Source organism: Pleurodeles waltl, chromosome 3_1, assembly GCF_031143425.1.
Source record: "Pleurodeles waltl isolate 20211129_DDA chromosome 3_1, aPleWal1.hap1.20221129, whole genome shotgun sequence".
In the NCBI taxonomy this organism is placed as follows: domain Eukaryota; kingdom Metazoa; phylum Chordata; class Amphibia; order Caudata; family Salamandridae; genus Pleurodeles; species Pleurodeles waltl.
In genome coordinates this window covers 1,462,114,189-1,462,138,052 of record NC_090440.1, presented here as the reverse complement: position 1 = coordinate 1,462,138,052, position 23,864 = coordinate 1,462,114,189, and the positions used below count along the sequence as shown (strand labels likewise).

The following is a 23,864-nucleotide window of genomic DNA, read 5'->3' as shown; positions in this document are numbered from 1 at the left end:
CCGTGGTCTTGTTTCTGCATCCGGCTGAGTTGCCCTCCCCCTGAGATGCCTGCTTATTTGCCAACTAATGCCCCTGCAGTGTTCTCTCCGTATTGGTGCAGGAATCGAGTGGGGCCTTGGACTTTGCACTGTGGCCATGTGGCCCCTGTGAAATGTGGACTGGGCAGTGTCCCATTTTTGTACATTTGTAAATATATGTTGCATTGCCATATCGACTTAATAATTTTGGTGTTGATCCTATTACAATCACTTTAATCAATTCCTGTTGTCCTTGCATGATTCAGCTGATTTACAGGGATAAATTGTTTTTGGGGTGCACCTGGTTGTGTGTATGGTGTGTCTGTGTATGGGGTGTGTGTGGTGCGTGTGTGTGTGTCTCTCTTATTTTCCTCCCCCCTCCCTTGTGTGCTAGGCGGCTGTACTCACCGTTGTTGGCTTCGCCGGCGTTGGTGTTTGTGGTGGAGCATAACGTAGAAGATCATTGTAAAGACTTGCAGTTCTGGTTCCATGGCGCCGTGGTTCTTCCCTGTGTCTCCAATGATGAGTCCTTTCACTTCTGAGGTCTGTTTCCTCCAGGCATTTGATGGCATTGGTACCGCCCCCGAAAAGGTGGCAGTTTCGCATGTCATAATATGGTGGGCGGAACTTCGTCTTCCGCCTGGCTGTAGGCGGCTACCGCCGTGGTGACTGTTGTTTCCGCCCTGGTGGTCGGTGTGGTACATTGGCTGTCTTTCGGAGATATCACCGCCATGGTCATAATTTGGCGGTAGTTACTGCCAGTCTGTTGATGGTATTACCTCCACTTTATCACCGACCGCCAGGGTCGCAATGAGGGCCATAGTGTCAATTAAGGTTGGAGAGTATCATCCTTAATAATAGACTGAAATTCAATCAGCAGTGTATCCCACCCACAACATGCACTTTTGATGCAGAATTCATGTATACTAGGGAGGTATTAGGCCTTCCAGCAGCATCTGATGGCATGCTTTGCAACTACTGACATCAGACCAAGGGCCTAATTTAGACCTTGGCAGAGGGGAATACTCCGTCACAATTGTGACGGATATCACATCCCCTGTATTAGGATCCCTTTATATCCTATGGAGATTGTAATACGGCGGATGGAATATCTGTCACCTTTGTGACGGAGTATTCCATCTGCCGGGATCTAAATCAGGCCCCAAGAAATTCCCCTTGATCTACTTTCCCACTGCGGAGGGAAACTCCCAGCCCTCATATCTCCCATGTGTTTAATGCTGATCATCCAGTAAGCTGTGTAAGCTGAGCTGTCCACAAGTAATGTGACAAAGAAGGACATGACCACAATATTTGCCATTCAGTTTTACAACGCAGACAGCAGGCATTTGCGTTTGAGAAATCCTTTATATTAGATGATGACTGGTAAGGCCTGTATAGAATACTGAGCTGCATGAACTGGAACCTAGAGTTCCTGGATATTGCTGAATGTTGTGCCAGGATTTTCTCAGACTCTTTATTTATTGTGGAACACCCGGGGATTCTATGTCTCCCACCTGTAGGGTCGTGAGAGAAGTATGTGTATGTTCACCTATAGCCTTGTCAAGCCAACTAATAAGTCTACGCCCATTCCCATGGAACACACTGGCCCATGGTACAGAGACATTGTATGAGGGTGTGTGTTTATGGTTCCGTAGCCCCGATGTTCCAGTGGACAATGAGGGAGTGAGCCAGAGTTGTGTAAGTTGCCAACTGATCTCAATGTATTTTTATATATTAAATAGAAGGTGTCTCTCACAAGAGAGATCACCTGTGGCCATATTATAGATTGTGCCTTGGGGCCACAATAGGAGTATGTGCCTGCTTTGTGTGCCCCTGGGGCACAAAGGTATTACAGAAGGTTCTACAGATATTTGTGCATCTTTTCTGTAATGCTGCCTGCACTGTGCATATGTAGTGCCATTGCTATTATGAAAGGGTGTTTCCTTATTCAGATGGGAGCGTTGTCCCATACAAATGAGGGAATGACTTTGCCCCTGCACCTGGGCTCGATTATGGACGCATGCACAGAGGCAAACACACCCTTAGAAAGTGCACTGAACGTGGGCCACAAACAACAGGTGGAATTTCAGTGCACCTCCTAAAGGCAGACCTCTGGAGGGGAGAAAGAGGGTTCCATGGTCCCACCAGACATCCCCCTGCAGGTGGGTGCAGTAACTCACTACACCTGCCTGCAAGGGGATCATTGTCCCTTCCTCAAAGTGCAGGCACCACTACCTGTGCAGTGAATCACAGAGTGGCTGCTTCAAAGCAACTTTGTATTTCACTTCAATGTCGCATCCCAAGGGCATCACATGTTCAGTGCTTCCCTGGGGACAGTGCATTCTTTGCAATACAGTGCACAATTTCTGTTTCCACCCAGTGCACCTTTTGAATGGTGAACTGTGAAGCAAACTGAGAAAGTGTTCCATATACATAATAGGGCCCCTGGTATGTAGGCACCAGCTGTTTTCCAGTCCTTTAGGTCAACACGTGTGTAGTGGCATATATGGTATTTATGGAACATCTTTAGCAGTAAGACACAAAGCCTTTTGATAGCACTCATGGGACGTATGCAGTAGTTGCAAGGGAGAAGGGGATGCATTTGTTAGCATGGAGAAAAAGCATATTATCTGCACTAGCCCCGTCTTGGTCATATCCTCAAATTGACTTTCAGACAGCCAAAAATGCACCCACTGTAACTGAGCTACCTGGTAAATAGTTCATGTGTTAGGCTCCCAAACCTCTGTTTCGAGCTGTAACTTCGCCGGGGCCACTCTACAGCATCTATTGTGCCAAATCAATTGCCTTAACATGATGTCTAAGGTGCGAAATAATTTTTCTCAGAGATAAAATGGGAGATAGCTAACACAGTCCAGTAACCATGCAGGACAACCATTTTGGAAAGAGCAATACAGCCTGATGCTGATAGTGGCAATGCCAAACAGAAGGCCTGTAGAGGGTTGCTCCCATCTTGGTGACGTCACCGTCTAGTAAATCTTGTTCCTGATGGTAGAGGTATATTCTTAAATAGCTAAACATGTCTCTCTGATATTACAGCAACTCCTTACTAATGGTCATCTGTACCTCATGTGTACGAGATAAAAGAAAACAAGCATGATTTATGTCAATTTAGTCTGAGACCAGATATGCTAACTAATATGTTCAGAGCTGATGCAATAACAGCAGGTATCTCAGTAATGTCTCTCAGATACACCAACATATCATCAGAGAATAAGGACACTGGCTGGGTACGATCTCCTAGCAGAATGCCCCATTCCTTGCCATCAGACTGTAACTTAATAGATAAAGGCTTCACCACAAGAGCAATAATGAGAGGAGAAAGCTGGCATCCCTGTTGGGTCCCCCACAGAATCGAAATTAGACCCAATATGAGTTCTCCCATCTTAACTCTTACCTGCAATGCTGGGTAAAGCCAGTTAAATAATGAGGTCCTTAGCTGTTGTAGGACACTGAATTAATTTATGTATTAACTACTGCAATGTCTTGCATTTGGGTCTCACAGAAAATAAATGTCAAAGCTTCAGTTGTTAAAGAACACCATGGGATGTCAGGTTATGGACCTGGGCAGGTGTGAGATTGAGGCCTGGGTACATTATCACTGATTTAAGATCAACAGTACATCCTAGATGTACATAAGTAGCAGATCCAGAGTACTTCTACCAGAAGATCAAATGATACACCCAAGCTGGGAAGGTTCTGACTAGGACACAAGACAAGGTGTGTCAATAGGGGTAACAAACATTGCAAAAAAAACAATAAACATAAGAAAAAGAAATGGCACAGCTGAGATTTGGCTGGCACCCTTTACGTCACAACGTTGATCTAAACGTGACAATACTGATATTATATTGTGTGGATTGATAAGAAGCTATTTGAAAAGTGGTGCACCAAAAGTCCTCTTCGAGGTGCATTCACTATAGTGTAGAATTTAAATGTTTTTGGTATAACCATATTAATTGAAATATAATTCTTTATTTTGAATTCCTATGTTTCCTTATGTTATTAGAGAATAGTTATCATTGAAACAATAATTAATTTCATAACCCATGTGCACCAGATGTCATAGGTTAATGTTGAAAAATGTAGTTCTCCATCATATTTACTGACATGATTTATCAAGTTATTTCACTTTCTATTTTACTGCAACTTGAAGTTTAAAAGAATTATTAATGACAGGTTTATATTTGAAAGATTATAAGTTCTGAATATTTGAATAAAGTGTGCCGTTTTAATTCTACTTTAGTTTAGCCTGCGAGGCCTGCTAGGCCCTAGTTTCATAGAATGTGGGAAAACTGTTTTTCTTTTCTGTTAACATGTAATTTCTTTACAGATGTCATTTCTATGCAATGTTAGTTTTGAAATGGATGTGCTATTCTAGGGAGCCTGAGAAATTAACCTTGGAGATGGTACATGGAGAGACTGAGAATGTGAAGACTGGTTCTATTCATAATTGTTGCAAAAGTTGGACAGGAGAGGAAGAATGGATACCTTCCCATGATGGTCTTGCAAACTTGTCTGTATGTTGCAGATGTCTGTTGTATGATGCGAGAGGACTCAACAATTAAATCTTCTGATCCACATGCGTTTCCAGTGGGCAAATCACTGTTTACTTAGGATTTAATCGATTTTAGTTATCTGATAGGAGTAGAATCCTTTAGACTTTGAGAGGTACAGACATCTTTTCCCTTGTCCCGCTTTTTTCCAAATGGTTTGCTGGGAGATTTTAGATTTTCCTTGACCTACAAGAAGACTCCTGACCAAGCCTTTGAAATGCTGACACCTTCCTTTTTTACTTATTTTTTGACAAACTCAGTTAGCTTCATTTTGCCCCAGATGTCATTTTTCCAAAATTTTTTTGTCCTTTATTTCCATTCTACTTTTTTCCCATATGTTTTGTAGCCCATCCAATGCTAATTAGTGACATGCTGACTTTGGAAGATTCCTTTTATTTTAGCTAGCTATTTAGATTATTTTAGTTTGGACTAATGCTTAGACTTGTTGGTCAAAGTTTACTTTCTGAGCACCAAGTATTGGTATTGTTATTTTGTATAGCAATGACTGAAGGTTTAGTTTGTTTGATGTTAATGAGACTGCAATTTTTCCAGAGGTTTGGACACCCAATGGTGTTACTTTACCTCTAGAGCTTGTTTCTGAGAATTGTTTAGATTAACCTGAGTATTGTTTTGTAATAAAACCCTTTAACTTCATTTCTAATTTGAATTTTTATTTTGTGACCAAATTGGTCATAGTGTAAATTAAATGTTGATTACATGTTGATTCATGTCATGTTAATATCTCTTATTCCCTGTTGACCTCGTTTAGAGTATTCCTGAAATGCTCCGTAAGAGATAAACAGTAATCCGGTCAAGAGAGACAAATATTTAATTCTGTTCTAGCCCACCTTTTCTCAATCTTTTCTGTAGCCCATTTCTAATATGATGAAATTCTCCCAACACTATTGTTCTTTTAAATTTGAAAATCTATTCTAATAATATAGGGGGTCTCTTTAGATCTCCATTCCTGTGTTGTAATGAATATCTCCTTCTTCCCCCATTATAGGTCCTTAGCCACCTGCCGAGGCCACCTATGCAAAGATCCAAATTATTCCTCCTTATCACTTGTCCCTCATCTAGCTAAATACTGACTTCAGAGCAGTCCCATAACAACTGCTTTCAATGTCACCCAGCCAACATACATTTCAGACATAATGGTGAGACTGACAGAGATTGTTTATTATTTCTAAGATGAGCTACAGCTGGTATAAACAGTTATATTGTATTAGTTGAAGATGACAACAAAGTGGGAGATGAATTTGCATGTTGATGCTCTCCCATTCGCCTTCCAAAAATTGGTCTAAAAATCCAGGCCCCAAAATTGTAAGCCTTTCTCAAGGGCTGAGACTTCCATAACCTTCAATTTACTCTACTTCTTTGTAATTAAGTAATTGTAATTAAGTATGTCCAGGCCCCTCACAAGCCCAATCCGAGTTTGGACAAGTAAGACTATGTCGTCCGCGTATTGTAATATGGGGAGCACCAATTGCCCCAGCCTCGGAGGAAACGTATTTCCTCTGAGCAACTCAGCACCCAGTCAGCTGTGTATAAATTAAAGGGATTGGGGGCAATAATGCAGCCATGTTTTAGGGCTTTGTTGGTAAAACTCTTCCTTGCCACGCATGATTTTGTGATTTTTATTCTCGCCCAGATATCCGAGTATAGGGCCATTACTGAAGCTAGCAATTTCCTTGGACACCCCCAGGATGCTAGTTTTTTCCACAGGATGTGCACTCCACCCCGTCGAAAGCCGCGCTATAGTCATTAAAACATGCAAAGAGCGATGGAGGTGTTGGTTTTAGTGCATGTTGTCCAAGATATGAGAGTGCCAGGACATCGTCTAGCATGGAGGAGCTGGGTCTAAAACCTGTTTGATAAGGTGGAATTATGCCATTTGCTGAGATCCATTCTTCTAACTCTTGTAGTAAGACCTTTGCATATGCTTTGCCATCAGCCTATAGTTTTCATCGCAGGTAGTGTTCCCTTTTTTATAAATGGGGGGTTGAAGTACTGATCCCTTCCAAGCTGCCGGAACGACCGAAAAGTATAAGCAATCATTGAACAGAGCGGTCAGGGGTGCGCCCCAGTAAGCTTGATCGTCTCTGAAGATACTCCCTGGTAGGCCATTAGAGCCGGGGGCCCCATCCCGCCTTGTTTTGCCAAGGATAGTTTGAACAGTTTTAATGGTGATAGGGCCAATTTTACTGGCTAATTAATCCGATTCATTGAGACCAGCATTGTGAGCTTGATCCCCTGAATATTTCGTGTCTGCATAGAGATTTCCCACATGCCTTTCCCAAACACTAGCAGAGATCACGTTAGTACTTGTTTCAGAGTCGAGGAGCAATGTACTGATGAAATCCCAAAATTCTCTGCTTTTGTGAGACGGAGCAATGTTACCAGATGTTTCCAGCATTCTTCCGTTTCTTTAACCTTCATCTTCCATAGTGTTTTTTTGTAGTCTTTCCGTGCTGACTTCCTTCTACTAAGTGATAGTACTTTAAAAATGTAAATCAAAAAGCACCACCCTTTCTCCAATGCAACACAGAGTTCTTTCCTTGCTCCCCTCAGTCGTTTGTATACCGAAACAAATGATGATATTATCTCATTATTATTTGTGTTTTTAAAAAGATGGCTAAATGTAGCATGGAAGTGTCTCAAACAAAAATAAATATTGAGTTAATGTCACTATTTTAATAATACCGCTAAGTCCTGTAGCCAGTAACCAATAGCAAAAAGAAAATAGCAAAGGGGATAGAGAGCAACCTTTTCAGGTGCCACACTCTATTGGAGTATTGCCCATCAGCTTCCCATTCAGAGTGAGCTGAGCATTGGTACAGAAATGTTATCACTCTGGAATTAAAAGGGAAAGTTATTTCCTCTAATAGCATTCCTGTATATTACCACTGCAGTAGGTCGATAGCCTTTTTGACATCAAGAAAGCACACCACCACAGGTTGGTGAAGATTCTCAGCTAAATCAATAATCCCCAAAACTAATGGATATTTAAAGTTAGATATACACTTAGTAAATAGCACAAATATTGCTCCTCGCAGTAGTTAAGCTTTCTTTATCATGCATATTTGTGGTACTATTCATGAGTCAGTATGCACTTCTATACACAGGTGACACTCTGAGTTACAAATGTACAACTTGTTTGTTTTTACTAGGATTGCCTTTCACAATATGAAGGAACCTAGCAGAGCAAGATTCACAAAACCATTTCTGCACAATATTCAAATTAACTGCACAAATGGAGTGACTTGCAAGTGGAAATTCAAGTTTGGAATTCTGAAATTGTGAATCTACACTTGTTAGATGATCTAGTCACATGCATAATTACATCTGGTTGATTACTTTTTACTTGGGAGTAAATCTTGTCTAGTGGGTGGAGAGTGGTCATTCCATGTTGTGCATTTGTAGGTATTCGCCATTTTCTTCCTGGCTCATCCCTATCCTGGATATGACATGATATATACACTTGTCAGGAAGAGGAGTGAATGCCTATCCATAGAGAGAACAATGTGAACTCTCTCAACATTGGTGAGCATGTGAAAATGCTTTATCTGTAGGAAAAATGATTTACCTGGGGAGAAAAGAAAGGAAGTTAGCAAGTGTAAATGCACCTTTGCAAAGCAATGCCACATACATAAGTGTGTATATCCTTTGCTGAAGTACGCCTTGGTGTTTTTGAGGATTTTCAAAAAAATTACATTTACCCCTAATGTTGATGCAAATCAAAAGAATTACATTTACAGTCATTATTGTGAATCTGGACCACAGTTACTATTTTTAAATAGGAAGATACACATTTGTATATTTGTACAAGTGTATTGCAGACACGTATTTCTTTGCCTGCCATAAATTGACAGTTGTAACACACAATGTTTTTATACTGATTAGATGAGGGAGAAAGATGCATTCTGTCGCAAATACAACAGTACAATCTAGATGTGTTTTTAAAGTTTCAAATAATATATTTAAGTTGATATGAGAACGGTGCACTAACCTACTAGCCATGGAAGCCAATATTTAGACATCCGTCCTTCCGTTTGCATGTCCCAGGGATGAACAAAGATAGAACAGTTCAGCTCTTCTGCAGCCTAAAAACAAACAAACAAGGAAAAGAATACAGAATCACTTCTAGTACAACCATCAGCAAAACTGTTTCTGAAATCTATTATGTCTTACTAGGTAAATTGTCTTCTGACTCAAGAATATGATATAACAACGAAAGAAACAGTTGAAGATGGGAAAGCTACAGTGACAGCAGACACAAACCCCCAACCTGCAGCCAAAGAACAAGCCTATGGGGGTCATTCTGACCCTGGCGGTCATGGACCGCCAGGGCCAACGACCGCGGGAGCACCGCCAACAGGCTGGCGGTGCTCCCATGGCATTCTGACCGTGGCGGTACAGCCGCGGTCAGATACGGGAAACCGGCGGTGTACCACCGGTTTCCCGCTGCCCAAGGGAATCCTCCATGGCGGCGCTGCAAGCAGCGCCGCCATGGGGATTCCGACCCCCTTACCCAGAACCTGGCTGGCGGTAACGGGTGTCGTGGGGCCCCTGGGGGCCCCTGCAGTGCCCATGCCAATGGCATGGGCAGTGCAGGGGCCCCCTAACAGGGCCCCACCAAGATTTTCAGTGTCTGCCACGCAGACACTGAAAATCGCGACGGGTGCAACTGCACCCGTCGCACCCCTTCCACTCCGCCGGCTCCATTCGGAGCCGGCATCCTCATGGAAGGGGGTTTCCCGCTGGGCTGGCGGGCGGCCTTCTGGCGGTCGCCCGCCAGCCCAGCGGGAAACTCAGAATTACTGCGGCGGTCTTTTGACCGCGCAGCGGTATTCTGCCGGCGGGACTTTGGTGGGCGGCCTCCGCCGCCCGCCAAAGTCAGAATGACCCCCTATATACTGCATTAAAGACATAGGGTCAGATTTACATTTTGTGGACACTGGACCTCTCGGTCCACCCACCTTATTTAAAGATGAGCGGACAGTAAGCTCTCCGTTGGTGAAACCCCGGTTGGGTCTGTGGATGGAAAGCTTACTCCAATGACCTACCGCAGCAGGTGCCATCAGATTAAAGCAACACACTGCCCACTCTTCTGAGAGCTGACTGTGTGATTTGTTTTCTAATCGTTACCCCTAGTAATTACATCACTGAGAGAAAGAAAAAAAAAATATGACCTCATAACATCACTAGTTTTTTTTCCAGACGAAACCCCAGCCTTGGAAGTATGTTTGTGAAATACAAAAAAGTTTAAAGTTTGGCGAACGGTTGTCAAAACCTACAGCAGGTATTCACCAAACGTTTTGGACCTTGAAGGAAACTGCAGGGTTGGCTGGTCCTTTCACGGTTCGGAGATAACTACTGGTTATCTCTAAACCTGAAAGAGTACGATTGGATTGTGTGCATAGTTTTCTTTGCTGTCCAACTGATGCTACTCCGTCTGTCAAACTTTATCTATACTATACCTATAACTAATCAGGGTCATGGGAATCTTGATAATGAGATAGACCAATCTATGACCAAAAATTAATTAAAGTTCAGAGTAAGACTGAGACGTATGATTCCAGTTTTAGATCATGATGGAGGTCGTTTAAAGCTGTGCATAAAAGGAAAAAATGCATAGTTCACTGAATACCACACATTATCCATCTCGAAACTGCATCAGTGAGGCAGTAAAATCACTGCATGGTAATTCTAGCTCTTATTTATAAAGCGTGCTACTCACCCGTGCGGGTCTCAAGGGTCTTATTGCAGGGGTTGCATTATCTTGACGTGGGTGCAAAAAGGAGTTTGTACACAAACTGGGAGTACACGTAGCTTGAAAATACTGTGCTTTACCCACACACTTGTGTGCGGAAAACTGCAATATTCTGGGTTTTTAAACTCAACAGAAGGAAAAACATGTGGGTATTACTTTGATATCTCTAATTCGGAGGTGCAGAACTCAAAAGAATAATGACACACCTAGTAAATACAAACACTGTGATATTAGTTTGTGCCAGGTACAGTATTACCTTCAAAGACCTGAAAATGTGTCACGTCATTATCACAAAAAACTAAAAGTTCAATGAAAATAAATTAAAGTGCAATGTATGTCCCATTTATTTGAGCAAATCTCGAGGGAATTCCAAGTGGCAGTTTCATAGCTGCTTCAGGGTTACTTCCAGATTCAGCACATGACCATAAATGCACCCATGTCAGTGCCAAGTTTTTTTTTCATGTGAATGTATAAATTTTATGCATTTTGCAAATTACCTGATCTATTTAAAAAATTGCATTTTGTTTTGAAAATTGAGCTCATTGATGCCTATGCACAAACTGCTCTTTCTAGTACTTTTAGTAGTACTTCAATATTGCTACTCATGAACTACAAAATGCAATGAATAAACTAACGTGCAGCGATCTTTCTCTACATCTCCGATCTTTTCAATGCACAGTTTTCCACCCCAGTTGTGGAGGTCTCCACACACACAAGTAAATGTTTTAGTAGCAAATGTGGGAAAAACCAGGGGAATGGCTTGGAAAATGGGGAATCCTTTCCACTAAATGGGATGGGATTAAGGAGGGATTTAGTGAGGGGTAAGGATGTGTTTTGTGAAACACGTGCAAATAAAAAACCCACCTACTAAAGAGCAACTCCGTTGCTGTTCACAAACTGCACTTCTAAAGTTACTAGAGCCAAAAAGGACCAACAAAACTGCCATAAATGTACCCAAGACCAGCCATGGTGTAACTCCAATACTACACGTGGGCACTCATAGGTATTGAAACACACGCCCATAGAAAATAATGTAGGTGGGAGCTTAAAATAATGCCCCATAGAAAATAAGGTGAAAGAAAATCATTTATTGCTGTTTTAATTATATATATTCTCTGAAAAAACAGAGGTTCCAAGGAGGTTATAGTTCTGAAGTTACCCGTACAAAACCATAGAAATTCAGCAGTTATAGTTAGAGTTCTTTCAAGTAACTAAAATTCACAACCTAAGGTATTTCTAACTCTCACCCTCACCATGCACAGTTATCTCATCAATAATTTTATTGCAAATGTTGCAGTGAGACTGTGAAAGATGGCATAGAATATGCCATCAATTATATAACATTTGGATTGATTAGCTGTGTAGCATGTCGCCACTAGGTAGTTATAGTTAGAATTTCTTTACCATAGACCTAGTGTTTTTTGTTTTGCCAATACCTTTGGTGACACTTGATGAATCTTCACGAAATTTTCAAAATTAATATTTTGGTCAGTTAAGCTGCTTTCTAGAAAGTTTTAGAGTGATCTGTCAGGCAGGGACTGAAAAAAAGAGGGGTCCCAAAACACTTTTTCCCTAGTACATGTCAATGGGATTTTTCAAGATTTTGAACATGAATACAGCCCAACTGCTGAACGTAATTACAACTAATTTTAGTTTTGGAGAAATTAGAGTCTAATAAATATAGATATATAGGGATGCCGATCCTCTGTGGCTCCGACTGTCCCCGTGCAGATATCTTATTGGCTGCTAACACTTAAAGCAGGAAGTGTTGGCAGCCATCTCAGGACCCAGCTTCAGACAAGTACCAGAAAAAAGTTTAAAACAAAAAAAAAGAAAAGGGGCCAGGATAGGGGACACCCTGACCCCTCAGTTCTACTGCTGGGGTCCCAGAAGGGACCCAGCCAGGGCTTAAGAGCATTTGTTTGTAAAACAGAAAAATCAGCTAATCCAGATCTGCAGATTTCTCTACATTTTGTTTTAAAAAATGGGAGGCTTCCCACCCTTTTCATGAAGCCCCTGGTTTGGCCTAGTCCTGGGGGCATGCAAGAAATAAGGAGGGGATGCATGGGGCCTCCCTCCTGGACTTGCCAAAGCCCCAGGGACCGCCACCTCCAAGGGGCTTAAAACTCATTAAACGAGGGGGGTGTTTGCCCTCCCCCAGCCATGGGGACTACCACCTCCCTCAGCTGGGGCTTTAAAGTAATGTAACGTGGGGGGGGGCACCCATTCCCTCCAACAACCACAGCCCCAGGGACCATCACCTCCCAGGGGATTTAACAAATATATTCCAGGGAAAATGCCTGGCCCCACCGCAGACCCAGGGACTGCAACCTCCAAGGGGCTTCAAACAAAACACAGGGGACGCATGGCACCCCCACTACCCCAGGGACCACCACCCCTGGGCTTTAATAAAACATTGAATGAGGTCAGTTGCAGACACCTGGGCCCAGAGGACAGCCACCTCCCAGGGGCTATTTTAGTTGGGGGGGCCACATGGCCCCCCCTTGGAGCCACATGGCCCCCCCTTGGAGCCACTGATTGCCCCGGAGACCGTCACATCCCCAGGACCGCCTCCTGCTATGTCCTGTAGAGCCCAACCCTGGGACAAAGCTGTTTGCTTTGACTTGGAGGTAGCTTTGACAGCTCCCACCAAGTCAGAACAAACACTCTGCTGGGAGTGTCAAACACCTCTCCCTCACTGTGAGCAGGGGTTTCCTCTATTTCCCTGCCCACAGAGATGCAGACAGGGATACAGAGGAAACTTCTCTCACAGAGAGGGAGCTGCTTTAGCAGGGTCCTGGGGGATGGGGCCTCTAGGGCTGAGATTGGCCCTGGGCAGTGGGCCATGCAGGCCCCTTCCCCCCAAAAATTTAATAGCTTGGCCAGTCCCCATGAATGGGGTCCCCGGGGCCAAGATCACCCTTGTGGAGTCACATGCCCGCCTTCCAAAAAAAGCAATCTACTAATTAGGCCGAGCCCCAGGGGATAGGGTCCCTGGGGCTATGATCAGCCCTGAGGAAGGGGGCCACATGACCCCTCTACCCCCCAAAAATAATTAGGTTGGGCTTCGGAGGATAGGGTGCCCAGGGCTGATATTGGCCACGGTCAGGAGGCCATGCAGCCCTTCTCCCCCCCCCCCCAAGAAACTCCCCAAATAGGGTGGGCCCTGGGGATGGAGTCCCCGGGTCAGGATCGGACTCAGGCGGGGGCCATGTGGCTCCCCCCCAAAAAATCAACATTTAGGCTGGGTCCCAGAAGATGGGGTCCCCAGGGCTGATATGAGCCCTAGGGAGGGCGGCCGCACAGCCCTGTCCCACCCAAAAAATTAAAGTAATTAGACCAGACCCTGGGAGATGGGATCCCTGGTTTGGATGTCGACCCTGAGGAGGGGGGCATGCAGCCCCCCATAAATAAAAATAATTAGTCCAGGCCCCAGGGAATGGCGCACCGGGACCGATATCGGCCTGGGAAGGGAGGCCATGCAGCCCTCATCCCCCCAAAAAAACCAAATAGGCCGGGCCATGGGGTGGAGTCCCCGGGGCTGAGATCGGCCTGGGGAGGGGGCCAAAAATTATTAGCTCAGGCCCCAGGGGATGGGGTCCCTGGGACCAATGCCGGTCTACAGTGGGGGGGGGGCATTGCTCCCTCTTCCAAAAAAAAATAAGTATTTAGGGCAAGCCCTGGGGGATGGGGGTCACAGGGGCCCGAGATCAGCCTGTTGAGGAGGGCCACAGGCCAGGTTTGGTGGCCAACCCCCGCTGCGCAGCACAGGGTTGTGTGGTTGTGGGGGTTGGCTGCAGGGCATGGACACCTGTTCTGGCACTTCTGTGGGTGCTGCCTGCTTCTGAGTGGGCTCCTTGTCTTGCTGGGTGCCCCCTCTGTCTCCTCATGCAATTGGCGACATCCTGGTCCCTCCTAGGCCACAGCAGCATCCAAAAACCCTAACCGCGATCCTTGCAGCTAGCAAGGCTTGTTTGTGGTCTTTCTGCGTGGGAACACCTCTGCAAGCTTCTTCACGACATGGGACATCCATCCTCCAAAGTGGAAGTTCCTAGTCCTCTTCGTTCTTGTAGAATCTACAGCTTCTACCATCCGGTGGCAGCTTCTTTGCACCCTCAGCTGGCATTTCTTGGGCATCTGCCCACTCACGACTTGAGTGTGACTCTTGGACTTGGTCCCCTTGTTCCACAGGTACTCTCGTCTGGAAATCCATCGTTGTTGCATTGCTGGTGTTGGTCTTCCTTGCAGAATTCCCCTATCACGACTTCTGTGCTCTCTGGGGAACTTAGGTGCACATTACACCTACTTTTCAGGGTCTTGGGGTGGGCTATTTTTCTAACCCTCACTGTTTTTTTACAGTCCCAGCAACCCTCTACAAGCTCACATAGGTTTGGGGTCCATACGTTATTCGCATTCCACTTTTGGAATATATGGTTTGTGTTGCCCCTATACCTATGTGCTCCCGTTGCAATCTATTGTGACTATACATTGCTTGCATTGCTTTCTATTGCTATTACTGCATATTTTTGGTATTGTGTACATATATCTTGTGTATATTTGCTATCCTCATACTGAGGGTACTCACTGAGATACTTTTGGCATATTGTCATAAAAATAAAGTACCTTTATTTTTAGTATATCTGTGTATTGTGTTTTCTTATGATATTGTGCATATGACACCAGTGGTATAGTAGGAGCTTTACACGTCTCCTAGTTCAGCCTAAGCTGCTCTGCTAAGCTATCTTTTCTATCAGTCTAAGCTGCTAGACACCTCTTCTACACTAATAAGGGATAACTCGACCTGGTACAAAGTGTAAGTACCCCTTGGTACCCACTACAAGCCAGGCCAGCCTCCTACATTGGTTGTGCAGCGGTGGGATAAGTACTTGCAACTACTTACCACTTTGTCATTTTGTACTTTTCATAAGAGAAAAATATACAAAACAAGTTCAGTGTATGTACACCTAACCAAAAAGTTTTGCTTTATCTCTCTTACTCTATTGCTAAGTGCTGAAAAGTACCTCTAAAACTTTCAAAAAGTTTCTTAAAAGTTGAAAAAGTTTTTTTTTCTGTTCCTTAAAAAGTTCTGAAACTTTTTCTTTCTTTTTCTGTCCCATAAACCCTTTTCTATCATGTCTGGTACAGGTCAAACTCTGGATCTGACCAGCACAGCTTATGACCACCTTAACTGGAAAGGTGTATGGAGTCTCTGCATTGATAGAGGTTTAGGGGTAGGGAAGAATCCCTCTAGAGAATTGTTAGTTAATATGCTCATAGAAAATGATAAGGCCTTAGCTGGCACATCAGGTGACAGATTAGCTGATGGTTCACACTCTGATTCTGGGGTAGCCCCAGTTAAAGTGTTATTTGAAAATCTTCCCAGCCTGCCCCTTAGCAGGCCACCTAACAGGGCTGGTACTGATGTGAGTTCTCATCACAGTAGGGAGGTTACTCCTTTAGGCCAGGTTGTTAGATTGACATCTGTTAGGGACAGGTCTCCCTCTGTCCATTCACACCATTCTTCTGTGTCTAAGCATGCCCAACCCACCCACCCTGATGACAGAGTGTTAGAAAGGGAACTCAATAGATTGAGAGTGGAAGAGTCCAGGCTGAAGCTTAAAAAGCAACAGCAAGATCTAGACAGGGAAGCATTTGACTTAGAAAAAGAAAGGCAGAGGTTGGCGTTTGGACCCCATGGTGGCAGCAGCAGTATTACAGATAGTAATCCTGTAAAAGAGCATGATTCTAGGAATCTGCACAAGACAGTTCCCCCTTATAAGGAGGGGGATGACATTAAGAGGGGTTTTCTGCACTTGAGAGGGCCTGTGTGGTACAGGGGGTCCTTCAAAGGCAGTGGGCTGCTATCCTATGGCTATCTTTCAGTGGAAAGGGTAGGGATAGGCTCCCTACTGTGAAGGAAAGTGATGCCAATAATTTTACAGTTCTTAACAATGCACTCCTAGATGGTTATGGCTTAACCACTGAACAGTACAGGATCAAGTTCAGAGAAACCAAAAAGGAGTCTTCACAGGACTGGGTAGACTTTGTTGACCATTCAGTGAAGGCCTTGAAGGGGTGGTTACATGGCAGTAAAGTTTCTGACTATGAAAGCCTGTATAACTTAATCCTGAGAGAGCATATTCTTAATAATTGTGTGTATGATTTGTTGCACCAGTATCTAGTCGACTCAGATCTGACCTCTCCCCAAGAATTGGGAAAGAAGGCAGACAAATGGGTCAGAACAAGAGTGAACAGAAAAGTTCATACAGGGGGTGACAAGGATGGCAAGAAGAAGGATGGTAAGTCTTCAGACAAGGGTGGGGACAAATCTAAAAATTAGTCTTCATCAGGCCCACAAAAACACTCTGGTGGGGGTGGTGGTCCCAAATACTCTTCTAATCAAATAAAGAAACCATGGTGCTATTTATGTAAAGTAAAAGGCCATTGGACAACTGATCCCAGTTGTCCAAAGAAAAGCACCAAGCCTCCCACTACCACAACCCCTACTGCTACACCTAGTGCCCCTAGTAATAGCAGTGGTGGTGGGAGCAAACCTACTAATAGCCAATCCAAGGGAGTAGCTGGGCTCACTTTTGGTAATTTAGTTAGGGTTGGTCTTGTTAGGGAGACCACAGAGGCTGTCTTAGTCTCTGAAGGTGCCATTGATTTGGCCACCTTGGCTGCTTGTCCCCTTAATATGGATAAGTACAAGCAACTTCCCCTAATAAATGGTGTTGAGGTTCAGGCATTCAGGGACACAGGTGCCAGTGTTACCATGGTAATAGAGAAACTGGTCCACCCTGAACAACACCTACTTGGTCACCAGTACCAAGTGACTGATGCTCATAACAACACTCTTAGCCACCCCATGGCTGTTGTGAATCTCAACTGGGGGTGGGGGGGGTGGGGGGTACTGGTCCAAAGAAAGTTTTGGTTGCCTCAGATTTACCTGTAGACTGTCTACTAGGGAACGATTTAGAGACATCAGCTTGGGCAGAAGTGGAGTTGGAGGCTCATGCAGCAATGCTGGGCATTCCTGGGCATATTTTTGCTTTGACAAGGGCTCAGGTCAAAAAGCAAAAAGGAGAGGGTGACTTGGATCCTGGAACAATGGACCAAGTGCTCCCTAAAGCTAGGGTTAGTAAAGGTAAACCACTACCTACTATCCCTCCCTCTACAGTAGATTCAACTTCTGAGGAAGAAGAATTTCCACCCTGTGCAGAACCTACACCAGAGGAGCTGGAAGCAGACACTGCTGAGCTTTTGGGTGGAGGGGGGCCTGCCAGGGAGGAGCTGAGTGTGGCACAGCAGACCTGTCCCACACTAGAGGGTCTAAGACAGCAACCTGTCAAACAGCAAAATGGGGATGTCAGTGACTCTCACAGAGTTTACTGGGAGTACAACCTCTTGTATACAGAGGCAAGGGACCCTAAACCTGGAACAGCCAGGAGATTGGTCATTCCCTTGCAATACAGACAGTTCCTCCTAACTCTAGCCCACGACATTCCCTTGGCTGGACATTTGGGACAAATGAAAACTTGGGACAGGCTTGTTCCCTTGTTTCATTAGCCTAGAATGTCAGAGGACACAAAGGAATTTTGTAAGTCCTGTGTCACCTGTCAAGCCAGTGGCAAAACAGGTGGCACCCCAAAGGCACCCCTTATTCCACTGCCTGTGGTTGGGGTTCCCTTTGAAAGGGTAGGGGTTGACATAGTTGGCCCCCTTGACCCTCCTACTACTTCAGGCAATAGGTTTATCTTGGTGGTAGTGGACCATGCCACCAGATACCCTGAAGCAATTCCTCTAAGGACCACTACAGCTCCTGCAGTGGCAAAGGCCCTCCTGGGAATCTTTTCCAGGGTGGGCTTCCCAAAAGAGGTGTTATCAGACAGGGGTAGCAACTTCATGTCTGCTTACTTAAAGGCCATGTGGAAGGAATGTGGTGTGACATACAAGTTCACCACACCCTATCATCCACAAACAAATAGACTGGTTGAGAGGTTTAATAAAACTCTCAAAGGAATGATAATGGGACTCCCTGAAAAACTCCTGAGGAGATGGGATGTCCTGTTACCTTGCCTCCTTTTTGCTTACAGGGAGGTACCCCAAAAAGGAATGGGCTTCAGCCCCTTTGAACTCCTATTTGGACACCCTGTAAGAGGTCCTCTAACACTTGTGAAGGAGGGTTGGGAACAACCTTTAAAAGCTCCTAAGCAAGACATAGTGGACTATGTACTTGGCCTGAGATCCAGAATGGCTGAGTACATGAAAAAGGCCAGTAAAAACCTTCAGGCCAGCCAAGAGCTCCAAATGCAATGGCATGACCAGAAGGCTGTTCTGATTCAGTACCAACCAGGGCAGAAAGTGTGGGTCTTGGAGCCTGTGGCCCCAAGAGCACTCCAAGACAAATGGAGTGGTCCCCACATTATTGTTGAGAAAAAGGGAGAAGTCACCTACTTGGTTGACTTAGACACTGCCAGGAGTCCCCTTAGGGTGCTCCATGTCAATCGCCTGAAACCCTACTATGACAGGGCTGATCTCACCCTGCTCATGGCAACAGATGAAGGACAGGAAGAAGAGAGTGACCCTCTCCCTGATCCCTTCTCTTCCACAGAACAAGATGCTCTAGTGGAAGGTGTAGTTCTAGCAGATTGTCTTACTGCTGAGCAGAAAGACCACTGCATAAATCTCCTGGGTCAGTTTTCTGAACTCTTTTCTACTGTGCCAGGCACCACTTCTTGGTGTGAGCACACTATAGATACTGGAGACAGCTTGCCTGTCACAAGTAAGATCTATAGGCAGCCTAACCATGTCAGAGACTGCATAAAACAAGAGGTTTAGAAAATGCTTGAACTGGAAGTGGTTGAGCACTTTGAAAGTCCATGGGCCTCTCCTGTGGTACTTGTACCAAAACCTCATTCCAAAGATGGGAAAAGGGAAATGAGATTTTGTGTAGACTACAGAGGTCTCAACCAGGTAACTAAAACTGATGCTCACCCTATACCCAGGGCAGATGAGCTAATAGATACACTGGCATCTATCAAGTATCTAAGCACCTTTGATTTGACTGCAGGATATTGGCAGATCAAGTTATCAGAGGATGCTAAAGCAAAAACTGCATTTTCTACCATTGGAGGGCACTACCAATTCACAGTAATGCCCTTTGGTTTGAAAAATGCACCTGCCACTTTTCAGAGGTTGGTGAATACAGTCCTGCAAGGGTTGGAGGCTTTTAGTGCAGCATATCTAGACGATATAGCTGTCTTTAGCTCCACCTGGGATGATCACCTGGTCCACCTGTGGAAAGTTTTGGAGGCCCTGTAAAAGGCAGGCCTCACTATCAAGGCTTCAAAGTGCCAGATAGGGCAGGGGAAAGTGGTTTATCTGGGACACCTGGTAGGTGGAGAACAGATTGCACCACTTCAGGGGAAAATCCAAACTATCATTGATTGGGTCCCCCCTACAACTCAGACTCAAGTGAGAGCCTTCTTAGGCCTCACTGGGTACTACAGGAGGTTCATAAAGAACTATGGCTCCATAGCAGCACCTCTTAATGACCTCACTTCAAAGAAAATGCCTAAAAAGGTATTGTGGACAGCTAACTGTCAAAAAGCTTTTGAGGAGCTGAAGCAGGCCATGTGCTCTGCACCTGTCCTGAAAAGCCCCCGTTACTCCAAAAAATTAATTGTCCAAACTGATGCATCTGAATTAGGGGTAGGGATAAGGGCAGTCTTATCACAACTTAATTCTGAGGGCCAGGATCAACCTGTTGCTCTTATCAGCAGGAGGTTGACCCCTAGAGAAAAGCGTTGGTCTGCCATAGAGAGGGAGGCCTTTGCTGTGGTCTGGGCACTGAAGAAGTTGAGGCCATACCTGTTTTGCACTCACTTCATTGTTCAGACAGACCACAAACCTCTACTTTGGCTAAAACAAATGAAAGGTGAAAACCCTAAATTGTTGAGGTGGTCCATATCTCTACAGGGAATGGACTATACAGAGGAACATAGACCTGGGAGTACCCACTCCAATGCAGATGGACTCTCCAGATATTTCCACTTAGACAATGAAGACTCATCAGGTCATGGCTAGTCTTATTGCCCTTCGTTTGAGGGGGGTTGTGTAGGAAAGTACCATCTTGCCTGGCATGTTACCCCCATATTTCAATGTATATATGTTGTTTTAGTTGTATGTGTCACTGGGACCCTGCCAGCCTGGGCCCCAGTGCTCATAAGTGTGCCCTGTATGTGTTCCCTGTGTGATGACTAACTGTCTCACTGAGGCTCTGCTAACCAGAACCTCAGTGGTTATGCTCTCTCTGCTTTCCAAATTGTCACTAATAGGCTAGTGACCAATTTCACCAATTCACATTGGCATACTGGAACACCCTTATAATTCCCTAGTATATGGTACTGAGGTACCCAGGGTATTGGGGTTCCAGGAGATCCCTATGGGCTGCAGCATTTATTTTGCCACCCATAGGGAGCTCTGACAATTCTTACACAGGCCTGCCACTGCAGCCTGAGTGAAATAACGTCCACGTTATTTCACAGCCATTTACCACTGCACTTAAGTAACTTACAAGTCACCTATATGTCTAACATTTACCTGGTAAAGGTTGGGTGCTAAGTTACTTAGTGTGTGGGCACCCTGGCACTAGCCAAGGTGCCCCCAGATTGTTCAGGGCAAATTCCCCGGACTTTGTGAGTGCGGGGACACCATTACACGCGTGCACTATACATATGTCACTACATATGTATAGCGTCACAATGGTAACTCTGAACATGGCCATGTAACATGTCTAAGATCATGGAATTGTCACCCCAATGCCATTCTGGCATTGGGGAGACAATTCAATGATCCCCCGAGTCTCTAGCACAGACCCGGGTACTGCCAAACTACCTTTCCTGGGGTTTCACTGAAGCTGCTGCTGCTGCCAACCCCTCAGACAGGTTTCTGCCCTCCTGGGGTCCAGCCAGGCTTGGCCCAGGAGGGCAGAACAAAGGACTTCCTCAGAGAGAGGGTGTTACACCCTCTCCCTTTGGAAAAAGGTGTCAGGGCTGGGGAGGAGTAGCCTCCCCCAGCCTCTGGAAATGCTTTGATGGGCGCAGATGGTGCCCATCTCTGCATAAGCCAGTCTACACCGGTTCAGGGATCCCCCAGCCCTGCTCTGGCACGAAACTGGACAAAGGAAAAGGGAGTGACCACTCCTCTGACCTGCACCTCCCCTGGGAGGTGCCCAGAGCTCCTCCAGTGTGCTCCAGACCTCTGCCATCTTGGAAACAGAGGTGCTGCTGGCACACTGGACTGCTCTGAGTGGCCAGGGCCAGCAGGTGACATCAGAGACTCCTTCTGATAGGCTCTTACCTGTGTTGCTAGCCTATCCTCCTTCCTAAGTAGCCAAACCTTTTCTGGCTATTTAGGGTCTCTGCTTTGGGGAATTCTTTAGATAACGAATGCAAGAGCTCATCAGAGTTCCTCTGCGTCTCTCTCTTCACCTTCTGCCAAGGAATCGACCGCTGACTGCTCTGGACGCCTGCAAAACCGCAACAAAGTAGCAAAGACGACTACTGCAACCTTGTATCGCTGATCCTGCGGCCTTCTCGACTGTTTTCCTGGTGGTGCATGCTGTGGGGGTAGTCTGCCTCCTCTCTGCACTAGAAGCTCCGAAGAAATCTCCTGTGGGCTGACGGAATTGTCCCCCTGCAACCGCAGGCACCAAAAGACTGCATCACCGGTCCTCTGGGTCCCCTCTCAGCACGGTGAGCGTGGTCACTGGAACTCAGCAACTCTGTCCAAGTGACTCCCACAGTCCAGTGACTCTTCAGTCCAAGTTTGGTGGAGGTAAGTCCTTGCCTCCCCACGCTAGACTGCATTGCTGGGTACCACATGATTTGCAGCTGCTCCGGCTCCTGTGCACTCTTCCAGGATTTCCTATGTGCACAGCCAAACCTGGGTCCCCGACACTCTAACCTGCGGTGCACGACCTCCTGAGTTGTCCTCTGGCGTCGTGGGACCTTCTTTTGTGACTTCGGGTGAGCTCTGGTTCACTCTTCTTCGTAGTGCCTGTTCCAGCACTTCTGTGGGTGCTGCCTGCTTCTGAGTGGGCTCCTTGTCTTGCTGGGCGCCTCCTCTGTCTCCTCACACAATTGGCGACATCCTGGTCCCTCCTGGGCCACAGCAGCATCCAAAAACCCTAACCGCGACCCTTGCAGCTAGCAAGGCTTGTTTGCGGTCTTTCTGCGTGGGAATACCTCTGCAAGCTTCTTCATGACGTGGGACATCCATCCTCCAAAGGGAAAGTTCCTAGTCCTCTTCGTTCTTGCAGAATCCACAGCTTCTACCATCCAGTGGCAGCTTCTTTGCACCCTCAGCTGGCATTTCTTGGGCATCTGCCCACTCACGACTTGAGTGTGACTCTTGGACTTGGTCTCCTTATTCCACAGGTACTCTCGTCTGGAAATCCATCGTTGTTGCATTGCTGGTGTTGGTCTTCCTTGCAGAATTCCCCTATCATAACTTCTGTGCTCTCTGGGGAACTTAGGTGCACTTTACACCTACTTTTCAGGGTCTTGGGGTGGGCTATTTTTCTAACCCTCACTGTTTTCTTACAGTCCCAGCGACCTTCTACAAGCTCACATAGGTTTGGGGTCCATACGTTATTCGCATTCCACTTTTGGAGTATATGGTTTGTGTTGCCCCTATACCTATGTGCTCCCATTGCAATCTATTGTGACTATACATTGCTTGCATTGCTTTCTATTGCTATTACTGCATATTTTTGGTATTGTGTACATATATCTTGTGTATATGTGCTATCCTCATACTGAGGGTACTCACTGAGATACTTTTGGCATATTGTCACAAAAATAAAGTACCTTTATTTTTAGTATATCTGTGTATTGTGTTTTCTTATGATATTGTGCATATGACACCAGTGGTATAGTAGGAGCTATACACGTCTCCTAGTTCAGCCTAAGCTGCTCTGCTAAGCTACCTTTTCTATCAGCCTAAGCTGCTAGACACCTCTTCTACACTAATAAGGGATAACTGGACCTGGTACAAAGTGTAAGTACCCCTTGGTACCCACTACAAGCCAGGCCAGCCTCCTACAAATATGGACACTAAACATTTAAACATCAATCACTACGGGGAAGGCCATAAAGCCACTGGAACGGGCTACACATATTGCAAGAACACTTGGTGACTCTCCCAAGTTCGATATAGGAGATCTGGTGTTCGACAAAATAACTAAAACCACAAAAGAAGGGTCTAATTTAGAGTTAGGCGGATGTGTTACTCCATCACAAATGTACCAACTATCTGGTCTGCCATAATTCAAGTGTATTATATCCAATGGCACTTGTGATACAGCAGATGGGATACCCCTTATGTTTATGGTGGAGTTACATGTCTGCTGAACACTAAATCAGACCCAAAGTGATGGCCCGATATTTTGAATGGAGAAACAAATGCACAGTGGTGGCAGAAGACCTTAGAGA

General features: G+C 45.3%; 1 protein-coding gene across 1 annotated transcript in view; it reads right to left on the bottom strand.

Annotated features, from left to right (window-relative positions):
- Positions 1–23,864, bottom strand: part of ACMSD (aminocarboxymuconate semialdehyde decarboxylase) — a 739,737-nt gene that overhangs the window by 360,901 nt on the left and 354,972 nt on the right. Inside the window, exon 6 of the mRNA XM_069221357.1 lies at positions 8,602–8,695. Coding sequence (XP_069077458.1) covers positions 8,602–8,695 — 94 coding nt within the window. The remainder of the gene's footprint in view (positions 1–8,601; positions 8,696–23,864) is intronic.